We start from the raw sequence: 19,187 nt of genomic DNA, 5'->3' as shown, positions 1-19,187 counted from the left end.
TGTTTCTTACTCAGGTGTGTAACTTCAGAAATTATTAATTTAAAAACTCCAAAACTGAGGTGAAATGTAATATATTTATTCCCAATAATGTATTTTTAAGAATAAAAAGGTTAATTATTCAAAACATTCTTTTAATTATCTCAAACTGAAGATAAGGTAAATTTGAGCTATGTTGTTAATTTCAAAAACCTTGGAGAACTTCAGAAAGTTTAGATATTCCAAATGCGTCTCTTATTTTGAAATTCCCTGAGCGGATGTTGATTCGGAAACGCTGTACGTGCTGTTTCCTTAAAATTAGCTGCCTAGCAAAACATATCCTGTGTTCTTACATAAAAGTTTACTTCGGAGCCCAAAAGAAAAACATATTTAGTTTCCAGTCTGAGGGTTTCCAGGCGATATGTCGCGACATTCGTGAGTCAGCTCCGTCTTTTACATTTTCACGTCACTTTAATTGGGGAGAAGCACTGCAGGAAATTAGCTCGCTAGCTTCCTGACAACCGAGGAGGATTATGAGGTTCATGCTTCCGTTTTTATGCTCATTTTAAATCATCCTGTGGAAATGGACACCGAGCCGATAGTAATCCGTATAAAGACACCTTTAGGGGACATGGACTCGTCTGTGGACTATCCATCTGTGTTGAACTTCAACGACTTGCTGGTGAGTCAGCTAATAGATATCACAGTTTCTCTACATTTATGTCATTTGAATCCAGACCCAAACACACCTATATCTGTTCTATATGAGCGTATCGAGCTCTTGTACATGTATTTTTCTCTAGACTTGTAAAATCTCAGGAGGTGTCATTATATAATAAGTCGCTGCTATTCTAGTTAAAATCTTTGTAATTCACTCTGCCAAACATTTTAGGTCGCAATCAGAGACGTGATGCCTGAAGCCACTGTCACGGCGTTTGAATGTAAGTTCCTCTTTCTATTTGTACTATTGGAAACTACAAATAGGACTAAAACATTCCATCCTGGAAACAGCCTGTGTAGATAACTATCATAAAATTATTCGAGTTTATTTGATAGCTCAGATTTCTATATTTCTGCCTATGCATGATGCTTAACTATCTGTCACTAAATGAGATTCATGTTTGTGAAGAGGTTAGGAAAACCAAATGACATTGAAGTCTATTGTCTTGCTGTATCGAACAGTATGAATATTACTGTGACATTGCTATTTGTTTTATAATGGTTTTGCATTGGTATCAGTTCTTACACACATTAACAGTGTTAGTGTGCTGACAGACTCTCACTGAGTGGCAGAACAACACCAGCAAAAGAGTCCAGCTAATTTGTACTTTTACAAAATACACTGTGTGCATAATTATTTAGCAAGTTGTACTGTTGAGGACTGCTTTTATTATTGAACAATGGCAGGTCTCTGTATCCAAAGCATTAATAAACTTCAGATCTGTATATTTAAATACGGAACCTTGTGTTGTTTTACTGTAGAAGAATTTGTGTAAATTAAATGAGTAGGGAACCAGTCGTAGTGTGCAGAATTATTATATAACTTAATGAAAAGCATGCATTTTTATTCTATCCTAAGGATAAAAATGTGAACTCAGTACTCAGAATTTGATCAATACATGCATTGTTACAACATATGCATGTATTAACTGCAAATATTATGTATGAGTTTGTAAGAGTTTGGTTAATTTGCATTCACATTTAAATCTGTAAATAGATTAAAAAAAAAAAAAAAAGCAGAATGTTGCCCAAAGTCAGCATGATGAACACAAACAGGTATACAGACAGTATGTCAAATGTTGATCTAAAACTTTCCTCAGACATTTATTAACTTGATAAAACAGCAGAAAGACGATCTGTCTAAGTTCAGAAAGTCCATTCAGCAGATCACATAATACCGCAGCAGTGCACCTACATCCGTTTCATACCCATAGCATATTTATCTATTTATTTCTCTTCATGGTTCTGTAAAGAAAACACATTCATAATAATTAATTCAGTCTGGCGCATAAGATAAGATTTACTTTTCCATATTATCCTCTTTTTCCATTGATGTTCTAATTATCATTTTGACTGTCATAACTGTCATGTTGCATCAGTTCCTCAGGGAACAATATGAGCAGGCGGTAGTCATTGCATATAATCATCAGCTCTCAAAGTGTGTATGTGGAGGCTCAATTTTTACTGCGCTTAATTTAATATACTTAGCCTTATAATCTATCACTCACTGTTCTCTGTTTGTGTTTCCCTTTTGTGTTTAGATGAAGATGAGGTGGGAGACAGAATTACTGTAAGAAGTGACGAAGAACTCAAAGCTATGTTGTCATATGTGAGTACATTAATGAAAATACATCAAAACAACATTTAATTAATTGTTGTTATATCTGTGCACCATGTAGGTGAAATATCAAACCATCCAATTCATGTTTGTCCTTAAAGACAAACGATCAGATTCAACTGACTTCAATAACTCTCCATGTCAAGTGTGCAAAGTGACATGTTTGCTAGAAAGTATTTTAAGGACAGACAAATAATCGATCATATTAATAAATTTGACTTTTTCCATAATCTCTGAGTTAACATCTATGAGCTGGAAACTTGAAACAAATATAACACAGCTGCCACTCAAGTAGTTTGGTAAAAACCGTCTTTAAAAACAAAGTTGTAGGCAGCAGAAATGCTCTCTTCCACAATAACACAGCTACCCTCTCAGCGATGCCGTCTAATTCAGTGTATTTTTCTATTCCACCATAGTTACTGATCATGCCACGGACAGTAAGAGTAATGGCATGTAATGAGTTTCTGTATGAGGTACACTGAAAGCTAAATGAACTGTCAATTTTTATTATTTATTATTCAGTAGTTAAAGTTTTGCCTCATTAAAGAGCAGCCCCCCTGGGCTGCAGAATTGTTCAAAATCTACTTTCATCTGTGGATGTCTTGTACCCCCCATCAGCTCACAATGATGCTGCTACTGCCACAGGCACAATTTACACTCCTTGTTTTTTTGGCCATTTTTATCACTTATGGTTGCTTTTTAATCATTATGTAGCACAGGGTAGCAATGTGATTAGACAGGAAAAGAGGCAGATGTTATAAGGAGACGGAGAAAGTATTGACCTAAGCCACAATCATGTTTTAGTTGATGCCATCAGCGCGGTACTTCTGCTGTTTTGTCCTATGTGTGGTGTGTCCTGTTATATGTATTTTATCCACCAATCAAAACAGAGACTTAACATAATTTAAAAACTGAGTGTTCAAACAATCTGGACAATCAGAAATGGTAGTAAACTGCACATTTTGATGTAGGATACATATTGATTCCTGATTGACCAAAATTTCTCAACTCGTCATCTAATAGTGTACCTAGTTTCTTCCAAATGGACATAAATTATAACTTTTCTGATCTATTCACATTACATTAGGTGTGAAAGGTTCCTTACATTTGGGAAGAAAAGGCCTCCTAACTAAAAGACAGCAAAAAGTTTGCACAATTTTATTGGCAGCTGATTTTTTAGAAATTCAATTAATTCATTAAGAAATAGTTTGCCCAAACCTGAGCTGGGTATTATGAAAAATTAACTTTTTACAAACTACTTTTCAGTCCAATGCTCCTAAGAAAGGCCGTAGACAACATAATGGAGGAGCACTGTTGTGATGACATGCTGAAGGCGGAGTCTTGGAAAGAGCAGGAGCTTCTTAAAGACACAGAACTCAATTTCAAAGTGTCAATTTAGGAAGTCAAATCTCTCTGAAGTTATTTTTTATATCTACATATATGCTTTGCTTCATATGTATATATTTTAAACATCATTGCAGTATGTTTCTCCATCCACATCCATACATCCATCCCAATATTGTAGTCACACATTCCATATTTAAAGTCCTAGCAAAGCGTGAATATTTGCTCTACATTTATAAAATGTAGCCAAAAAGGAACTTAGAACTTTTGAGAGATTTAAGTCGGAAAAAATTTTGGCTTACAACATAAACATGTAGGAACTCTGCATATATTCTCTTCCTCTTTTTATTTATTGGTGCCAATCACATTCTGAGCATTTTTTCATACACTTAGTGCTTTATACAGATGTGACGTGGCTGAACGTGATGTACAACCCTGACCTCCAAACTTTCTACCGATCACAAATATTATGTATTCACGCTGCACTTCTGTGGCCACACATTTAAAAACTCATTTGTTCATGAATTTTTGCCAAATGAATCCAAGAGTTCTGTAATGGCTTTCCACTCATGGGACCGCCCGATGTACAAAAAGCTGCTGATCACCTGGAAAATACCGAACACACTGGAATATAATTTAAACCACTCAAGTACATGTACTTTAAATGCATTTTCTATTTCCGTTTGTGGTTGTTTGCTGTGGTTGCCACTTGGCCCTCCACAGATATCCCAGTGGATTTTGACTTCAATGTTATTAATTCCAGGTGAGCAGACAGCCATTATTTGAAATTAATAGGAATTACAGGAAACAGCATGTTGGGTCAGAGGTGGGGGTAATTCATTTAGTCTGTCATGTTGTGAATGCAGGTGTTTCTGTCTGGATACTTCTGATTTGGAAAAATATATATCTAATTACTTTTAAACATTTTCAAAATCATTTTTTCTTTTTTTTCCCTTCCCCAAGATCTCTGCTTGCCAAAAAAAAAAAAAAGAAAGAAAAAACGACACTTCTGGTTGCTCAAATTAATGATCAAATTCACAAGTTAATTAACGGGAGTGTGCAGAGGGCGTCTGCTCTAAAAAGTCTTCCACTTCTTTGCAAACATTGATTGCTGCTACATGCTCCTGTGAGACCGGCTCGACTTCCAGGCATCTCTAATCATTGTTCGACACCTTGAAAGACAGACGCCCCTATTCAAAGTTAAAGGCTGGTCTATGTCAGGCGCTAAAATAAAACATGTGACCCCTCCTGCCTCACCATCCACTCCTCATGCGGCACCCCCTGGAGGTAGTGACTCTAATTCCATCGTTTTTACTCCCGTTTCCCCCTTACTCGGCTAATGATGATGAGACCCACACTTCTCTCGTGTGTCCCTTAAGGCTTAGCGATACCGTTGGAGTTCGGACACTGTTTAGTTATTGGCCAACAATGGAGAGTGTCTTTTAATAACACACCTACTAAAGATTAGGTGGTAATTGCGGCTTTAATCAATAAGCCAGCTGAGCGGAAAATTAAAGGTACATGAAGCCCGATCTGCTTCCACAACCTCAACACACATTGCATTTTTTTCCCCTTCTTCTTCTTCCTCTTCTTCTTCTTCTTTTTTTGGTATTGGGCCGTATTGTTCAGATGTGGCCTAGTGAAAGTGCTGGAGGGTAAAAGCAGAGGGCTAGGAGCGAGGAGGGGATCTGACAGTGATAAATAGGCCTTTTAATAACAGCTGTGCCACTTGGGTAGCCATTCTGATCCATTCCCATCCAAGCCGGTCCCATCGTCCTCCCTCCCTCCTTCACAATGAGAGAGCAGATTTACATATTGCTGTGGCGACTGCCTTTATTCACCCTGGATAGAAAATTAAACACAATGAACTCATGTAGGTTTCCTCTTCATACAAACATTGCGATGTTTTTGGTATTTTTAGGCGTTTGGATAGAAATCTTGAAAGGAAAACTCAAACGCACACCCACCCACACACAAATGTTTCCACGCGCAGAAGCTCACACTTTAACAGATGGTTTGTTTAACTGAAACATCAATTATTGCATTGCCTTGGCAAGCAGCTGAGAGGCTCCAGAGTGCGTCTGCTCGTGTTAGTCCTGTAGGATATGAGTGTTTGGTGAGCTGCTGACCTGGAGGAGAAAAGGGTTAATGCTACACTCCCTCAGAACAAGCCCACAGGGCATTGGACCTCATCGGCAACAGATTTCAGCACAGCATGCTCACTTTTTTTTTTTTGAAGATGCTTTGGACTTATTCTAACCTAGCTAAGAAAACATCTCTTTTCCTCAAATTTTAACCTACCGTATTTTCCGCACTATAAGGCGCACCGGATTATAAGGCGCAACTTCAATGAATGGCCTATTTTAGGACTTTTTTCATACATTAGGCGCACCGCATTATAAGGCGCATAGAATAGACGCTTCATACTCTATTATTACACATCCACATTAATAAAGAAATGGTCCCCGAGTACTTTATATAGTAGGCTGGCCCAGTCGTTGTTTCACTCACGGTGTTGGTGTTGCGATATTATGCCCAACTGCTTTCTGGGTAACACAGACCAACCGACACGCTGCCGCTGCAGTCTCTGTCTCTCTTCCCCTGCCCCTCCCCCCCTTTAAATGTATTATCAAACTTTATTAACAAACCAGTGTTCTGACAACTATCCCAGCATGCACCGCGCACTACTTCTTCTACGGGGAAAAAGAAGTTGGCGGCTGCTTACCGTAGTGGACCAACTACGTAAGCAGCCTACTGCATGTCTGTGTAAACATGACGTCTTTCATTTCGATCTGAGTTAATTAGCGTAGCATTTCTGCCGGATTTTCACAACATATCAGCCACGACAATGGACAGGGGAACCAACAAGTTCATGTCATCTTTTTTGGACGACATCAAGGTGTTTGAGCCACTGGATGCCTCCAACATTGTGCGCGTCACAGCTAAAAGCTACCGATAGATGAGGAAAACAGCAGATCCTCACACCCTCAGCATAAATATAGCTGTGGACAAGATCACTGATGCCTATTGTTCTTGCAAGGCTGGGTAAGTCGGCATTCATGGTTTTGATGGTCCACAATGTACATTAGCATATGTTTACTACTGTAGCTTGTGTTTGTGAGACGGTCACGCACGTGGTAGCTGCACTGTGACCTAAAATGGGCATTAGCCAATGAAACGCGGCCCCTGTGGTAAGGTCCGTTGCTGGACCTGTTGTGGCTCAATATTGGTCCATATATAAGGCGCACCGGATTATAAGGCGCACTGTCGGCTTTTGAGGAAATTGAAGGTTTTTAGGTGCGTCTTATAGTGCGGAAAATACGGTAATTATAATAAACATTCAAGGATGTTTAAGTTGTCTTTTTGTGCATTAATGGTCAAGCCAGTGTTATTCTTAAATATGTTATTTTTTTCTTCTTCTTGATTTTAGTACTGCAACACAATGAATGAACAGCGCATGAATGGACTGATGCCAGACCCGCTACAGATTTTTCCAAGAGGTACAGAGTCTTAATTTACAATCACACTAGGTTAGAAAAAGGCGTCCAAGATATTTGGAAAACACGCCACAGGGATTTTGCTGTTTAACATCGAGGTGAGGGTAGAAGTTGCCATTGAGCCACATTTTCCTCTTACTGTTTTGTCATATCAGTGTTTCTACCACTTTCCATGAGTTTTGCATCTGGTTTAACAAATGTGGAAACAAAATAGGGCTGTACGATATTAGAAAATCTTGCGATGGGCACGATATTGATAAATATTGAAATATTTGCCAATTTTCTTCTTTCTTTTGTTTCTCATCTGTCTTTCCATCACTGTGTGACCGTTAGCATTTTGAGCGACGTCATTAGTGTCCAATGCGAGCATCAGCTCAAAGCTAAGGTGTTCAATATCACGTTATTTATCCGGTTGCAAGTTCATAACACTTGGAATGTGTTTTTCAAGCCTTTATTTTTGTTAATCATGATGGATTTTCTGCTTGCAGTGAATGAAAACATGACTTTTAAGATTAAATATTTAAAAGCTTAAAGAAGAGTGTGTTTAATACCTCATTAAATATTGTTATTATTGCAATCTATATTCCAATTTACTGACATGTGCTTGTAAATGGTGTAATATAAAATGTAAAAGTTGAAGATATATTTATATAGTTACCCACCAAGCGTTTTATTAAGGCAAACATCGATATTGCGATGGCAGCTGCGATTCAGTTGTATTTTGCAGCTCAAATTAGAAGTGCAGAAATTTACAACAGATCAAAATTAGAGCTGCACCAATCTAGGGAATCATGACTTTGTGATATATTTGAGGAATATTGAAGTGGTTGTGATTAACACATGTGACTTTTTTACTTTCTGTTTTCCACCTTCATGATGTCCTCTACTCTCTCCTTGACATTTCTGGTGTTTGATTCTTATCAGTTATGGACAAAAAAGAATAGGGAAGGTCCATCTAAATGGCCCAAATATTACAGAAAAGATGGTTTGTAATGTCTAGCATGTAAAATTGTACAGCTTACCCAATAATGCATTAAACTGGTCATTGCGATATCGCAGTGACGATTGTGATTCAGCATATTGTGCAGCTCGAATTGAAAATAACATCTTTACTTTGGTATGCAGTGTGGAATATTAATGTTGTAAAGGACTGTGCAAAGTGTAATATTTTTTGGCTATTGTGAATTCACACTCTACTGAGTAAAGTGTGAATTTTACTCAGTAAAATTCACACTTATTGAGTCTTTTGGATCGATTGCATTTGATTTTCACTCCAGATGAAGGATAGTGGCCAAAATACTAAAGATCGTAGAATGAGTTTTTTAACCAAGTTGACTAAACTGATGTCAGATCAGCTGGTCTTTGGTTCCTCTGCTGCAAGCAGCCAAGTCTGGCTCCAATAAACTAGAGCTGTCTCAGTGGGTCAGACTAAAGAACCGCTTTGATCAGGAACTGGAGTCTGGTCCATTGTGATCAACAGCCAATCAAAATGTGAGGTCCATGTTTAAAACTACAGCTGCATACACACGTATGCCTAATTTAAAATAGAAGAAACACAGTAAAACCACGATGTGTCAACATCTCTTCAGAGTCCATTTAACATTCAAATACCATAATCTCACTTATTTTTATATTGACCTTTTAAGTTGGTATAAAAACTTAGAGTTGATCAAGTTGCTTTTGAGGTTTTGTGGTGAATCCATGAACTGCATTTCCAGTTTAGTTATTAGCTAGCTTACTAACTAGTTCTCAGTTAGTCTTTTTATATTGCCCCACAGAGGAAATGGACCCTACTTGAAACACTGTGTGTCACACCCGCTTGGTGATCCCTGATATCGGAGGATCAGGGATCATACAGCTTTTCTGAACACTGGATGCTGCTGGAAACGGTTTTAAAAAGGAAGATGTTGATATGAGGCCTTCTGCCTGCAGGGATTCTGAGATGGATTATGAGATATGTGTAGTTAAACTCCCTCATCCCTCTTTGTGTGTAGAAATTCACAATGCAAAAGCTGAAGGATCAAGCAGTTACTGAAAAACAACCAAACCGTAGTGATGGATAAGAAAGATGCTGATTTACTTTCGCCAATATATCAACATAATAATCACTTTTTTTAGTGAGAAATTATCACATTTTCTTCTCAACACATCCGTCCACATTATCTAGCTCTGCAAGAATTTGCTTTTATCTCCAGCATTGTGTAGCTTCTTCTTATCTGTGGTTTTAACACACTTGCTTCTCCAGTACTTACTTTTTCAACACCACGTTATAGTTTCCAGTTCATAGTCATACAAGATCGCTGGCCTCAAGGGCGGAGTGATAAAACATTCTTTGTGTCTCTTTTACTCTGCGAGAGTCGGTTTCTCCTTTATGTCCCCGCTCCAACTCTGTGATTGTTTTTTCTTCTTCTTTTTCTTCTTTACCTACCACCAGCTCTCTCAGGAGCCCAATATCTCAGTCACTCTCATTCTCAGACCAACCCTTGTGTCATTTCATCACCTTATTCTTTTTTTTTATTATTTATAAAGAACTGATTCCTTTTCAACACATTTGTAAATGGTCCAGTGATGTGTTCTACAATCTAACCAATTACTGTTTCAGCCGGCAAGACTCCAGGGATCCGGAACATACATGGCCTGAAGGTACCCATCTCAATAATTGTTTCGGCTGCCTTACACGGGGAGCGTGGGGGGGAGGAGGAGGGCGGGAAGTTGAGTCAAATGGATTGGTAATGCTGTGTTCCACTTATTGAAATGTCAATTGAAGTCAAGGCTCTCCTTTTCTTTCACTCATTCTCCTTTTTCCATGTTTATGTATGGAGATACGCGGCTCCGTCTGTCAGAGGGCTCGACTTTCTCCTCCTGAGTCGCTCTGGATTCTCGGGAAAGTCGTTTAGCGTAACGGCGTTCCTGAGAAATCCAGATTCCCCTCCAGAGTATCGTGATCCGTAAGATAGGAGGAATATCAGGCGTTGGTTAGAGCAAAATCAGGCAATAAGAAGATGTCATTGTTCAACCGTGAAATTGTCATTACAAGCCCCCAAATGGCCTTTCCCCAGACCTTCCCCTTTTTATGTTCGGCATATGTTGCCATTGAAAGTCGCTGCTAATTATCATGGGTTAAATGACTTGACACCTCCTCCATCTCTCCCGATGATCCATATTACATCCATCTGCATTTCAATGACGAACTCAACCCCCACTAAAACACAGAGTGTTTTTATTTAACCCGTCCTCAGAGGAGCTTTTGTAACACCCACTGAACTGTGTCAGTTTTTCCTTTTCTTTTCCTTTTTTTTTTTTTTTTTTTTTTAAGGTCAAGGGTCTGTTTTGAGAAGATGTCGTTCTCCAGAAACCTTTAGTCGTTTGGTAATGTTTCCCCTTTTTTTATAGCACAAAAGTAATTGGCTAAGAGGAACCTTGTGTGGCATTTAAATGAGGTTTTCCTGGGCACTAATTAAAGGGAGAATCCCCGAGCTTTTGTGAGCCCAACACATTGGTCTTTTGACCTCAATTTAGGAGTTATTTTTAGTGTTCCCTTTCCAGGGTCTCATCTCTTGATTTTTCTTTTTTAATATATATCTGGGCTGATTATGAAGTGCTCTTGAATAAACAGATACAGTTGGATAGACATAGAAAGTAGGGAATAAAGTCCCCAGTGAGGCATAACATTTTAATACCTTAACTTGCCGATTTATTGTAATCAGTTTTATTTTCTCTAGTGTAAAGCCACATTTCTGTACATTAATTTTTCCCTTTCTTCGCCTCTTTTCTTGCTTCTCTTCTCATGAAAACACTGCACGTTTTATCGTTCATGAACATTTCCACCTGCGTTTCCATCTGCTTGTCTTTCTCTTCGTGCATTAGTTTGTTTTTGTCACATTTGTGTTTGCTCACCTTCAGGTTAACACGAGGCCCAGCCCAGCCAACGACTGCACTCAGGTTGTCCCAGACTCCTTAGCCAACAACAGGTGAGTTTTTCTCACCAAGAAGCTGATGTGACAGTTCATGGGTTAAGCTGCAGCTGCTTGGAGGATAGAAAAGTTGAGAAACATTTGGTTTCCTTTGTCCAGTTTGAAGAAGTCATCTGCTGAGTTGAAGACAATCTTGACGAACGGGCAGGTGAGTCGTCAAAAAATATATATGCTCCGCAATATAGCATTGACAGCTAATTTTCAGACTGTGACGAAAGAAAACTTTCTGCGCACCTATTTTTCATTCTCACATTCATAGTCAGGTATTAGTCTGCTTGCGAGGAAGAAAATTAAGACCTCAGCCTCTCGGGTTTCTTCTGTAAACCGACGAACTAATAGATTTGTTGCCTCCCATCTCTTCCACGTCTTTTATCCATTTATTTTCTCTCCTTTCACCTCTCTGCTCACAATTAAATTGAGTTTAAATTTAGCAAGGAGCTTGTTTGAACAGTATGCTTGAACATTTGCAGTCATGCTTAAATTATTCTGAATCCTTTTTTTTCTTAGGTATTAAAAAGAAAATATTTGGATACAGTTTGGCCTAAATCAATGTCAGCATTCAAATGACATGCTTAGCTTAATTTATAACTATGTATTTCTCACTGGCTGTCTGACATTAGTTGGGCAACATGGTGAAAATATCATGGCAATTTTTTTCACAATCTACATGAATAAAAGAATATCTGGTGAGGGAAAAACAGTGGAGCCAAAGTGAAATGATGTTTAGAAACATAATTTATTCAGTTTCCACAGTTTTGTCAACATGTGTCAAAACACAGTTCGCATTATTTAACTCTACAAGCATGCTAAATCATTAAAGTGCACTCTAGCTGCAAAAAATTAAAAGGGTATTTTAGAAAAATAAGCAGCTATGACACTTTTGCATCATGATTATTATTTACAAATTTATCATAATTATCAGAGCTAAATTTATTCTTACTATTAATGTTTGTAGTAGTAGTTGTAGTCTATTTACTCATTTTCCTAAGTCAGTCACCATCTTTTCCCTGGATTTTTCTGCCAATTCATCCACAAAAAAACCCCAGAAACTATTTTATCTCAGCTGCTTAAAAGTTAATGCTTGAAGCTAAAGGAAAATGAGGGAAATTATAGTTTCTGAGTGGGAACATACAGTAGATCTTTAGTGAATCGAATATCTTTTAAAGACGATCCCATAAGCTATCTGCTTTGACAGATCATCATCACGTTGTGATCTCTTACAGTGCATTATCAACAGAGCCTCCCACCTCTACTCAGACAATTACTGCTGTTGAACACCATTCTTACACTCACATTATATGGAATGAAGGAAAACAGAAAGCAATATAAAGAAATGCCACAATTAAGATACAAAATGCAAAAGTTTATTTCAAGCAAAAAAGCAACTATTCTTTAATGAAAGAATTGAGCACAAGACTGCATCATCAACATTATGTAAATAGTATCCTGCCTTGATAATGAGACCAACACCTCAGATTTTTATGTCCCACTTACGTTACTAAAAGGGATAAATGTTGTTTTGGCATCATTAAGTAGCAAAAAACAACTAGTGTGTAACTTTAGAAATGAATTGCTGAGTAGTTCCCCTTTTTTATGCTTAGAAAAGTTAGGGCTTTGGTTAATTTGCAAATATTTTTAGGCATGTGTTGAATTACCTTTGGTGTGAATGCCAGAATACATTTTTTAGCAGTAAATCATTATGTTTTGGCTGGTGGCTTGTTTATGTCTTAACAGTCTTTTTTTGTTTTGTTTTTGATTTTTGATTAATAAATTTCAGGTATATTCAGCTAAATTTTACAGAAATCAGAATTGAAGCTTTAATGCTTGTTTTACCAAGCTTCTTTTAGATCCAGTTAAACACATTTTTTTAAAAGAAAAGCAAGAAAAGACAAATAATGTTGTTGTTTTTCTTTTTAATTCAGTTTAAATGAACTTAAATGATCAAAAGAGAAAAAGGCAGCTTTAAACCAACCATAAGTCACTGCCTTTCTCACCCAAACCCAATATCCTTTTATAAATTGGACAGCAAGTGTAGTATTGATCCCCTCCTGCTGCTACTCTGTTTTCTCTCCGCGTGTCGCTGAACTTGGGCTGACCTGATGCCTGGCTTGTTTATGGCTTCCAATAACGGCGTAGCCCCTTCTGCTTCACACGGGCATGCTCTCCCTCCATCTCTCCTAAACAACGCAACCCTCCCCACTCCTATGGTGCCATAACCTGCGTACATGTGTTTGCTGCCCTGTAGATAAATGCCCAGGATCTCCACTATCAGGAGCAACTTGGCCATGGAAACGGAGGCACAGTTTATAAGTGAGTATTGCTCACACACATGACCAGCATCACAAGCACAAACTTACCTGCTGTAGATTGAGATGTATTGAAGTACCTGATCAAGCAGCTAAAATGGTTTCAGTTATGCTAAAATGTGAACTTTTCCATACTAAAACATGTTGCTGTGCGAAGAATCCTCCATCCTCTGATTCTCTGTTTGGTCATTCATCTCTGTGGTCGGTGTGACATCTGTCAGGCTGGTTTGTGTCTCCATCTTCACTTATTTATTCTGGTTCGAAGGTTGCAAACATATACGATATTGATTTGGGGGCTATAAGGTATGACAGCCATTGACTTAATCGGTCTGGAGAGTAGCTCTCTGCCCGCCACCGTAAAGAGCTCCATCCAGTAGACAAATGTATTACAGTCCTGCTCCGTTATGACAAGGTTGGCATTTCTGTTGCTCTTCTATCTTTCTCTCCCCACCTTTTCTTTCCATTCCCCATCAATTCTCCGCAATTGAGCTGTTTTATTGAGATTGAAGTATTGATCACTGCTAAGACTAACCTTGACTTGACAGAGCGCTCTGCTTCAGACCGTCCTCAGCAAAACCTGTAAATTTTCCCGTCTCGTCCCTGGCACAGAACCGCCCCTTTGTTTTCGTTTTACGTCTTTTGCCTGTTCGAACTTCTTTCGCTGCTTTTGAAATTGTTTCGGTAGGCTTCATCCTTTAATAGTTAAAAGGGAATAGGATTGTTCATCAGTTTGGCACCAGAAATGGTTACACTGCACTGAAGAAAGCCAATAATGCAACCCCAACAAATTCTCTGGTCAATTTAGTCCAGTAAAAATCTATATGCATTGGTGCTGAAACTGACATGGTTGGAAGAAGAAGATTAACAAAAAGTACGGAGTTAATAAAGCGGCTCTTGATATCGAATGAGTACTTTATTTAGAAGTTTGTTGTAAAGTTTAACTTGAAGAAAACAAATTCCATTTAAAATAGCTATTACCTACTGATCATTTAATTAGGGTACATTTAATCATCCTTAGCTGTGTTTTGGGGCCAAACTCACCAGGTTTATTTTGCTACATGTACTTATATTCTACCTTTACAAACCCTTTGGTGAAACTGTTTGTTTTTTTGTGCTTTATAATTAAGTAAGTGAAACAAAGTGAATGAAATTATGTCGAGCTAAATTTCAGCAGTAAAATGTTTGACAAATGAAATAGATTTTCATTTGGTTGACAAACAAAAGTCCATCCAGAACAAGATGTTCGGTGAGCCAGAGGTTATCGCAGGCCTCTGTCGCACTGCTTTATAGCAATGTTCAGTTAGAGAGCCGCCGTGTTTTCATGGAGTATTTATGGTGTGGGCGGACATTATAAGGTCTTATATCCTTGTCAGTCTCTGCTGTTTGGTGCAGCTCCGATTGGGTTCATCACATGTGAATAGAACTACAAACGGCTCCCCACCTATTAACCTCCTACCCTATTTATGACCCGGAGTCATTTCGACTCGATTGAATGTTACCAACACTTCAGCTCTTCACAGCCGCATGTTGACCCTGCTCATCCATCAAAGTCTGCCTCCCCCCCCCCCCTCTTTTTACTACACACTGTTCACCAATCTGACTGGCGTTACAGCTTATAAATACTCCAGCAAGGACACACACAACTCATGAATCCAGCGGGGCAATTAAAAGATCGCATTTGCCTGGCTGTGACTCTGGCGACATCTACTTAGACACCCACAGCTGGTTCTTTAGCATCGCAGCCCATTTTCTCCATTGATTTTGTTTTTTCACCTCATTGATTAGAGTGTGTATTGAAGGGCTGAACCTATTTGGTTAATGGTTGTGAGATTCTAGGATTGTGTCTTGGTCTCTGTTAGCAAAATCTAAATCAGCTCAAGTGAAACACCTTCAGAATAATACAAGCCTCTTACGTATCCAGACACATTTGCACTTACAGCAAAAGTTAAATAAGGGTGTGTTTAAAGTCTGGAAAAGTGCTGAGTTTGATAGAAGTGTTTCTAAGTTGGACAAGAACTAAAATAGCTCAGAAAAGTGTTTGTATTTACAAACCTAATTCCCAATTTCCTCCCAAAATCTATTGAGATTGTATTTTAGGCTTGAATAGCGTTAGTGATAGGCTCCTCTTAGCACAACTTCCACACGACATAGTCTTTTCTAGCGTCCAATCAGATAGTTTTTCAAAGCAAGAATTGAACCTCCATCGGGCCGATGTTTGCAGATGTTGCCGTTACATCAGGTTTACAGGTGTACAAGAAACATGTAAATTCAAAGGTTCTGGCTCTGAATTTTTATATATATATAAAATCTCTATACTTAATTAATCGGAAACGAAGGGGTTAAAGTCCTGGTCCTAGATTTGAACTTTAACAGTACAAACAGAGGTGAAAAGAGCCGACACCAATGGGAGTTTGACTCTGGAAAAATCTGAATCCCAAGTTCTGAGTTGGACAAATCATCTGCGTGTCGTTGTCTTGACAACAGGGTTAAGCACTTCTAGTTCCTGCGGAGAGGGAAGAAAACTTAATAAGTTTCTGAATGTTTGTATTTAGGCTTCTTTGAACCCAATTTATGACGGTTTCAGACAGGATGGCCAGCGAGAAGCACAGGTAGAGTGTCATTTATGTAACCCAGCCGAACACGCACGTCTGCTAGCCCTGATCCAAAAAGGCTTGTGTCCGTAACCCACAGCCCCAAGTTTAGAAGCATCGTGAGAGGCCCTATGAATACTGCATGATGGAGCTTTTATTACAGAGCAAGCTGGAGTGTAAATAAGATCCAGGCAATGGGGCACATTTACTAGGGTCAGATCGGGGGGAAGTGACGGTGGGGGTGCCCATGTAACCTTGTCCCCTAGCCTCCCGCTGTCACAGGCCTGTCACTGTAACTCATATGAGGATGCTGGGCCCTGGGGTGGTCAAGGCCAGCCTGAGAATAAAGCTTTGACCAAGCAGTCGTCACGACCTCTTTTACAGCCCCGATGTACTTTTTGTTCTAACTTTGACCTTTTTCACTATTTTATGTGGGATTTATATCTACAGTTTCCATCTCAGTGTATCTGTTTTTGAACCATCTCTTTTTTTTCTTTTTTTTTTTTACGACTCTAAATAAACTGAAATTGCTGCCTATGTGTTATTTTGCTGTGTCACTCCTCTGCTTGGCATTTGGAGGCTTCTCTGTCACGACCACGAGTCATTTGGTGTTGCAGTAATTCTGCTCTGAATCACTCATACACACGACTAAGTCGGTACATAACATGTGTTCCCCTGCAGTCCTGCGTCAATTAACATCCTCTTTTTAATTAAGAAGCAGCTGTCATGCTTAAGTGCTATTGATTGTAGCTAACAGGAGGACAGAGAGATCAAAATGAAAACGGGGCCATCAGCTTTCTTCCACGATGAGGCGTACGATCAACATTCTTTCTAGGAAATTAAACATCCCACATAAGTCAGTAAATGTTTAAGTTTATTATTATGCAGCCTTTTCATTTCCATCTTTTTGATTAGGCTGCATGAGGAATGATCATCCATTTTTGTTTTGTTTTATTAGAAAGGTGTTTTTCTGTCACACCTTAGTTACCATCCTGGCTGCACAGGATAGCCACAGTAGGCGTTTGCCCTGTTTGTTAATACCTAACTCAGCCCTAATACTTGCCATTAATTAAAGTTGTGGGCCAGTTTAGGAGCGAGTGCCACAACAGCAATTTGACACCCCAAAGTTGGACACATTAAACACACTTCGTGGCATACTCACAGAGGGCCCACTGCATGTTGTTGGGTAAGGATCGCATGTCTTAAACCTGCAAATCAACCGACCCGCGTGACGTACGCCGAACCCACCTCCCCTTCATCACCCGACAGCTGTCGTACAGTGTTCGTCCTTGACGACTGCATGTTAAGAGCTCTTGAGGTATTGTCGGGGCCACTGTAAACCGACCTCCAAGGCCGGTAACTAAAGCCGATGCATGCTGCTAAGGTGTTCGCTAATTAAATCATTAGGGGGCCGGTCGGCGACTGCAGCTTTACCTGCAACTCTAGACTCAAGTCTGGAGAGAAAGGGTTGCCTTGATCTGGTTTTAATCATTTAGTCATTGCTGATTTGAACAACAGAAAAAAAAAATCTATGTTTACTGTATTTAATAAGGAAATTAGATTTGCGGTTTTTTGGAACGTTATTTCACTTGTTAATTACAGTGAGTACGATATTCTTAGACAAATAAAGTAGTGATTGCTACAGTTCCCTGTCCAGAACGTTAATGAAAGCCTGAAAGTGGGTGGAGATTTGTTTGTGAAGACCTTGGCATGTCTTTTGTGCATTAGAAAGGAAAACTGAACTTATCTGTGTTTAAATCAAGAGTGAACAGAATCGTAGCTGGTTCTAAAGACTGACCATGACCTTTCTAAAGATAAAGAAATAATTGTATGTACAGTTCTTTTAATTTCATACAGTTAAAAATGACATTGAAAGGCAAGGAAGGGCGTTTTTAAGATTATGATTTGAATATATTTGCCCATTTGTTTTGTTTTTTTCTCTTCTAGAGCGTACCATGTTCTTAGCAAGCGTGTTTTAGCTGTCAAGGTGAGAATTTCTCTGATTGTATTGACTCCTTTACCGTGTCTTTCCATTGCATTTTTGTGCTTGGTTTAATAAACTCTACTTTCTCCTTTCTCTGTTTTTTTGTAATGTGTGAGTACAGGTTATTCCTCTGGATATTACAGTGGAGTTACAGAAGCAAATCATGTCAGAACTGGAAATTCTCTACAAGGTTGGTGTCTCCAGCTCTCATCTGTTCCTCTTCAGCAGAAACAATTCGTTTTTCCTCCTCCTGAATATTTTTGACCATTTAATCCATTTCATGTTAAAGGGCTCCTGCTTCCACTTCATTTGGTTTCTAAGCAGCACTACAAAAATAACACACGTCATTTATATTTTATGCAATATTCGGTTTCTAAAACATCAGTTATGATGAATATCATGACACAAAGTCATGTAAAAGCTGAAACATGTTACTGCGGCGGTGTGTGGCTACTTTTGATACTAAATCAGGATATGCTGCAGATTCTCTAAAGGGTTTCCGCTTATTTGTCATAAAGAGGCCTCAAAGTGTTTGCCTTAGAGCCCATCTCAGTGCATAATTTGTTATTCACAATCAATTCCTAGCAAAAAGAAAAAATAAAGTTTTCTTGGTGGTAAAAGGCCTGGTGAAGTTTGGAGGTGACCTCCACACTCAGTCCAATCCCTTCTACTGTGTTTTAATACCCCCAGAATTACTTGTGAGAATATTCCACAACAGGACTTTTTTCAGCTCTGCTCCTGGGAGCAAACCGTTCTTTCAAAAAATGTCTGCAGAAGCAGGCTTGGTGCCAAGATGCTGGATTTTACACAACGCTGGACATGTAGGATGATTAGCATAGCTGAATTCAATAATTTGGAGGAACGACCCAGTATTTTTGGCTAAATGGTGAAGGAAAATCTACCTGGTAAAATGGTAGATTTATTAGGTCCCATCAGTGGAGTCGTATTTAGCTGCTGATAAATATTGGCAAGAGTCCTTAAATACAGAAGTATATGCAAATGGTTTATCTTTCAGTGACTAAATCAAAAGGGAGTTTGAGAATACTGTTGGCTGATTTATTAAATTGAGAAAGCCTCCGGCATTATGTATCTATATTTTGATCTGTTATTTCTCCCTTAGGATGTACTACAAACACTGTCGCCATTATTAGACACAACTCAAGAAAATCCCTTCTAA

At 38.8% G+C, this 19,187-nt stretch overlaps 1 protein-coding gene across 1 annotated transcript in view; it reads left to right on the top strand.

Moving 5' to 3' along the window:
* The first annotated feature begins 244 nt into the window (after positions 1-244).
* map2k5 (mitogen-activated protein kinase kinase 5) overlaps positions 245-19,187 on the top strand; it is a 57,817-nt gene continuing 38,874 nt past the window's right edge. Inside the window, exons 1-10 of the mRNA XM_014998652.2 lie at positions 245-658; positions 869-917; positions 2,238-2,305; positions 7,089-7,158; positions 9,758-9,798; positions 11,059-11,126; positions 11,229-11,277; positions 13,375-13,439; positions 17,974-18,013; positions 18,132-18,200. Coding sequence (XP_014854138.1) covers positions 533-658; positions 869-917; positions 2,238-2,305; positions 7,089-7,158; positions 9,758-9,798; positions 11,059-11,126; positions 11,229-11,277; positions 13,375-13,439; positions 17,974-18,013; positions 18,132-18,200 — 645 coding nt within the window. The 5' untranslated portion in view covers positions 245-532. The remainder of the gene's footprint in view (positions 659-868; positions 918-2,237; positions 2,306-7,088; positions 7,159-9,757; positions 9,799-11,058; positions 11,127-11,228; positions 11,278-13,374; positions 13,440-17,973; positions 18,014-18,131; positions 18,201-19,187) is intronic.

This window comes from Poecilia mexicana, unplaced genomic scaffold (genome assembly GCF_051168715.1).
Source record: "Poecilia mexicana isolate PSO_F unplaced genomic scaffold, ASM5116871v1 scaffold_3, whole genome shotgun sequence".
Taxonomy (NCBI): domain Eukaryota; kingdom Metazoa; phylum Chordata; class Actinopteri; order Cyprinodontiformes; family Poeciliidae; genus Poecilia; species Poecilia mexicana.
The sequence above is the reverse complement of the archived record's forward strand: the minus strand, read 5'-3'. Positions and strand labels throughout refer to the sequence as shown.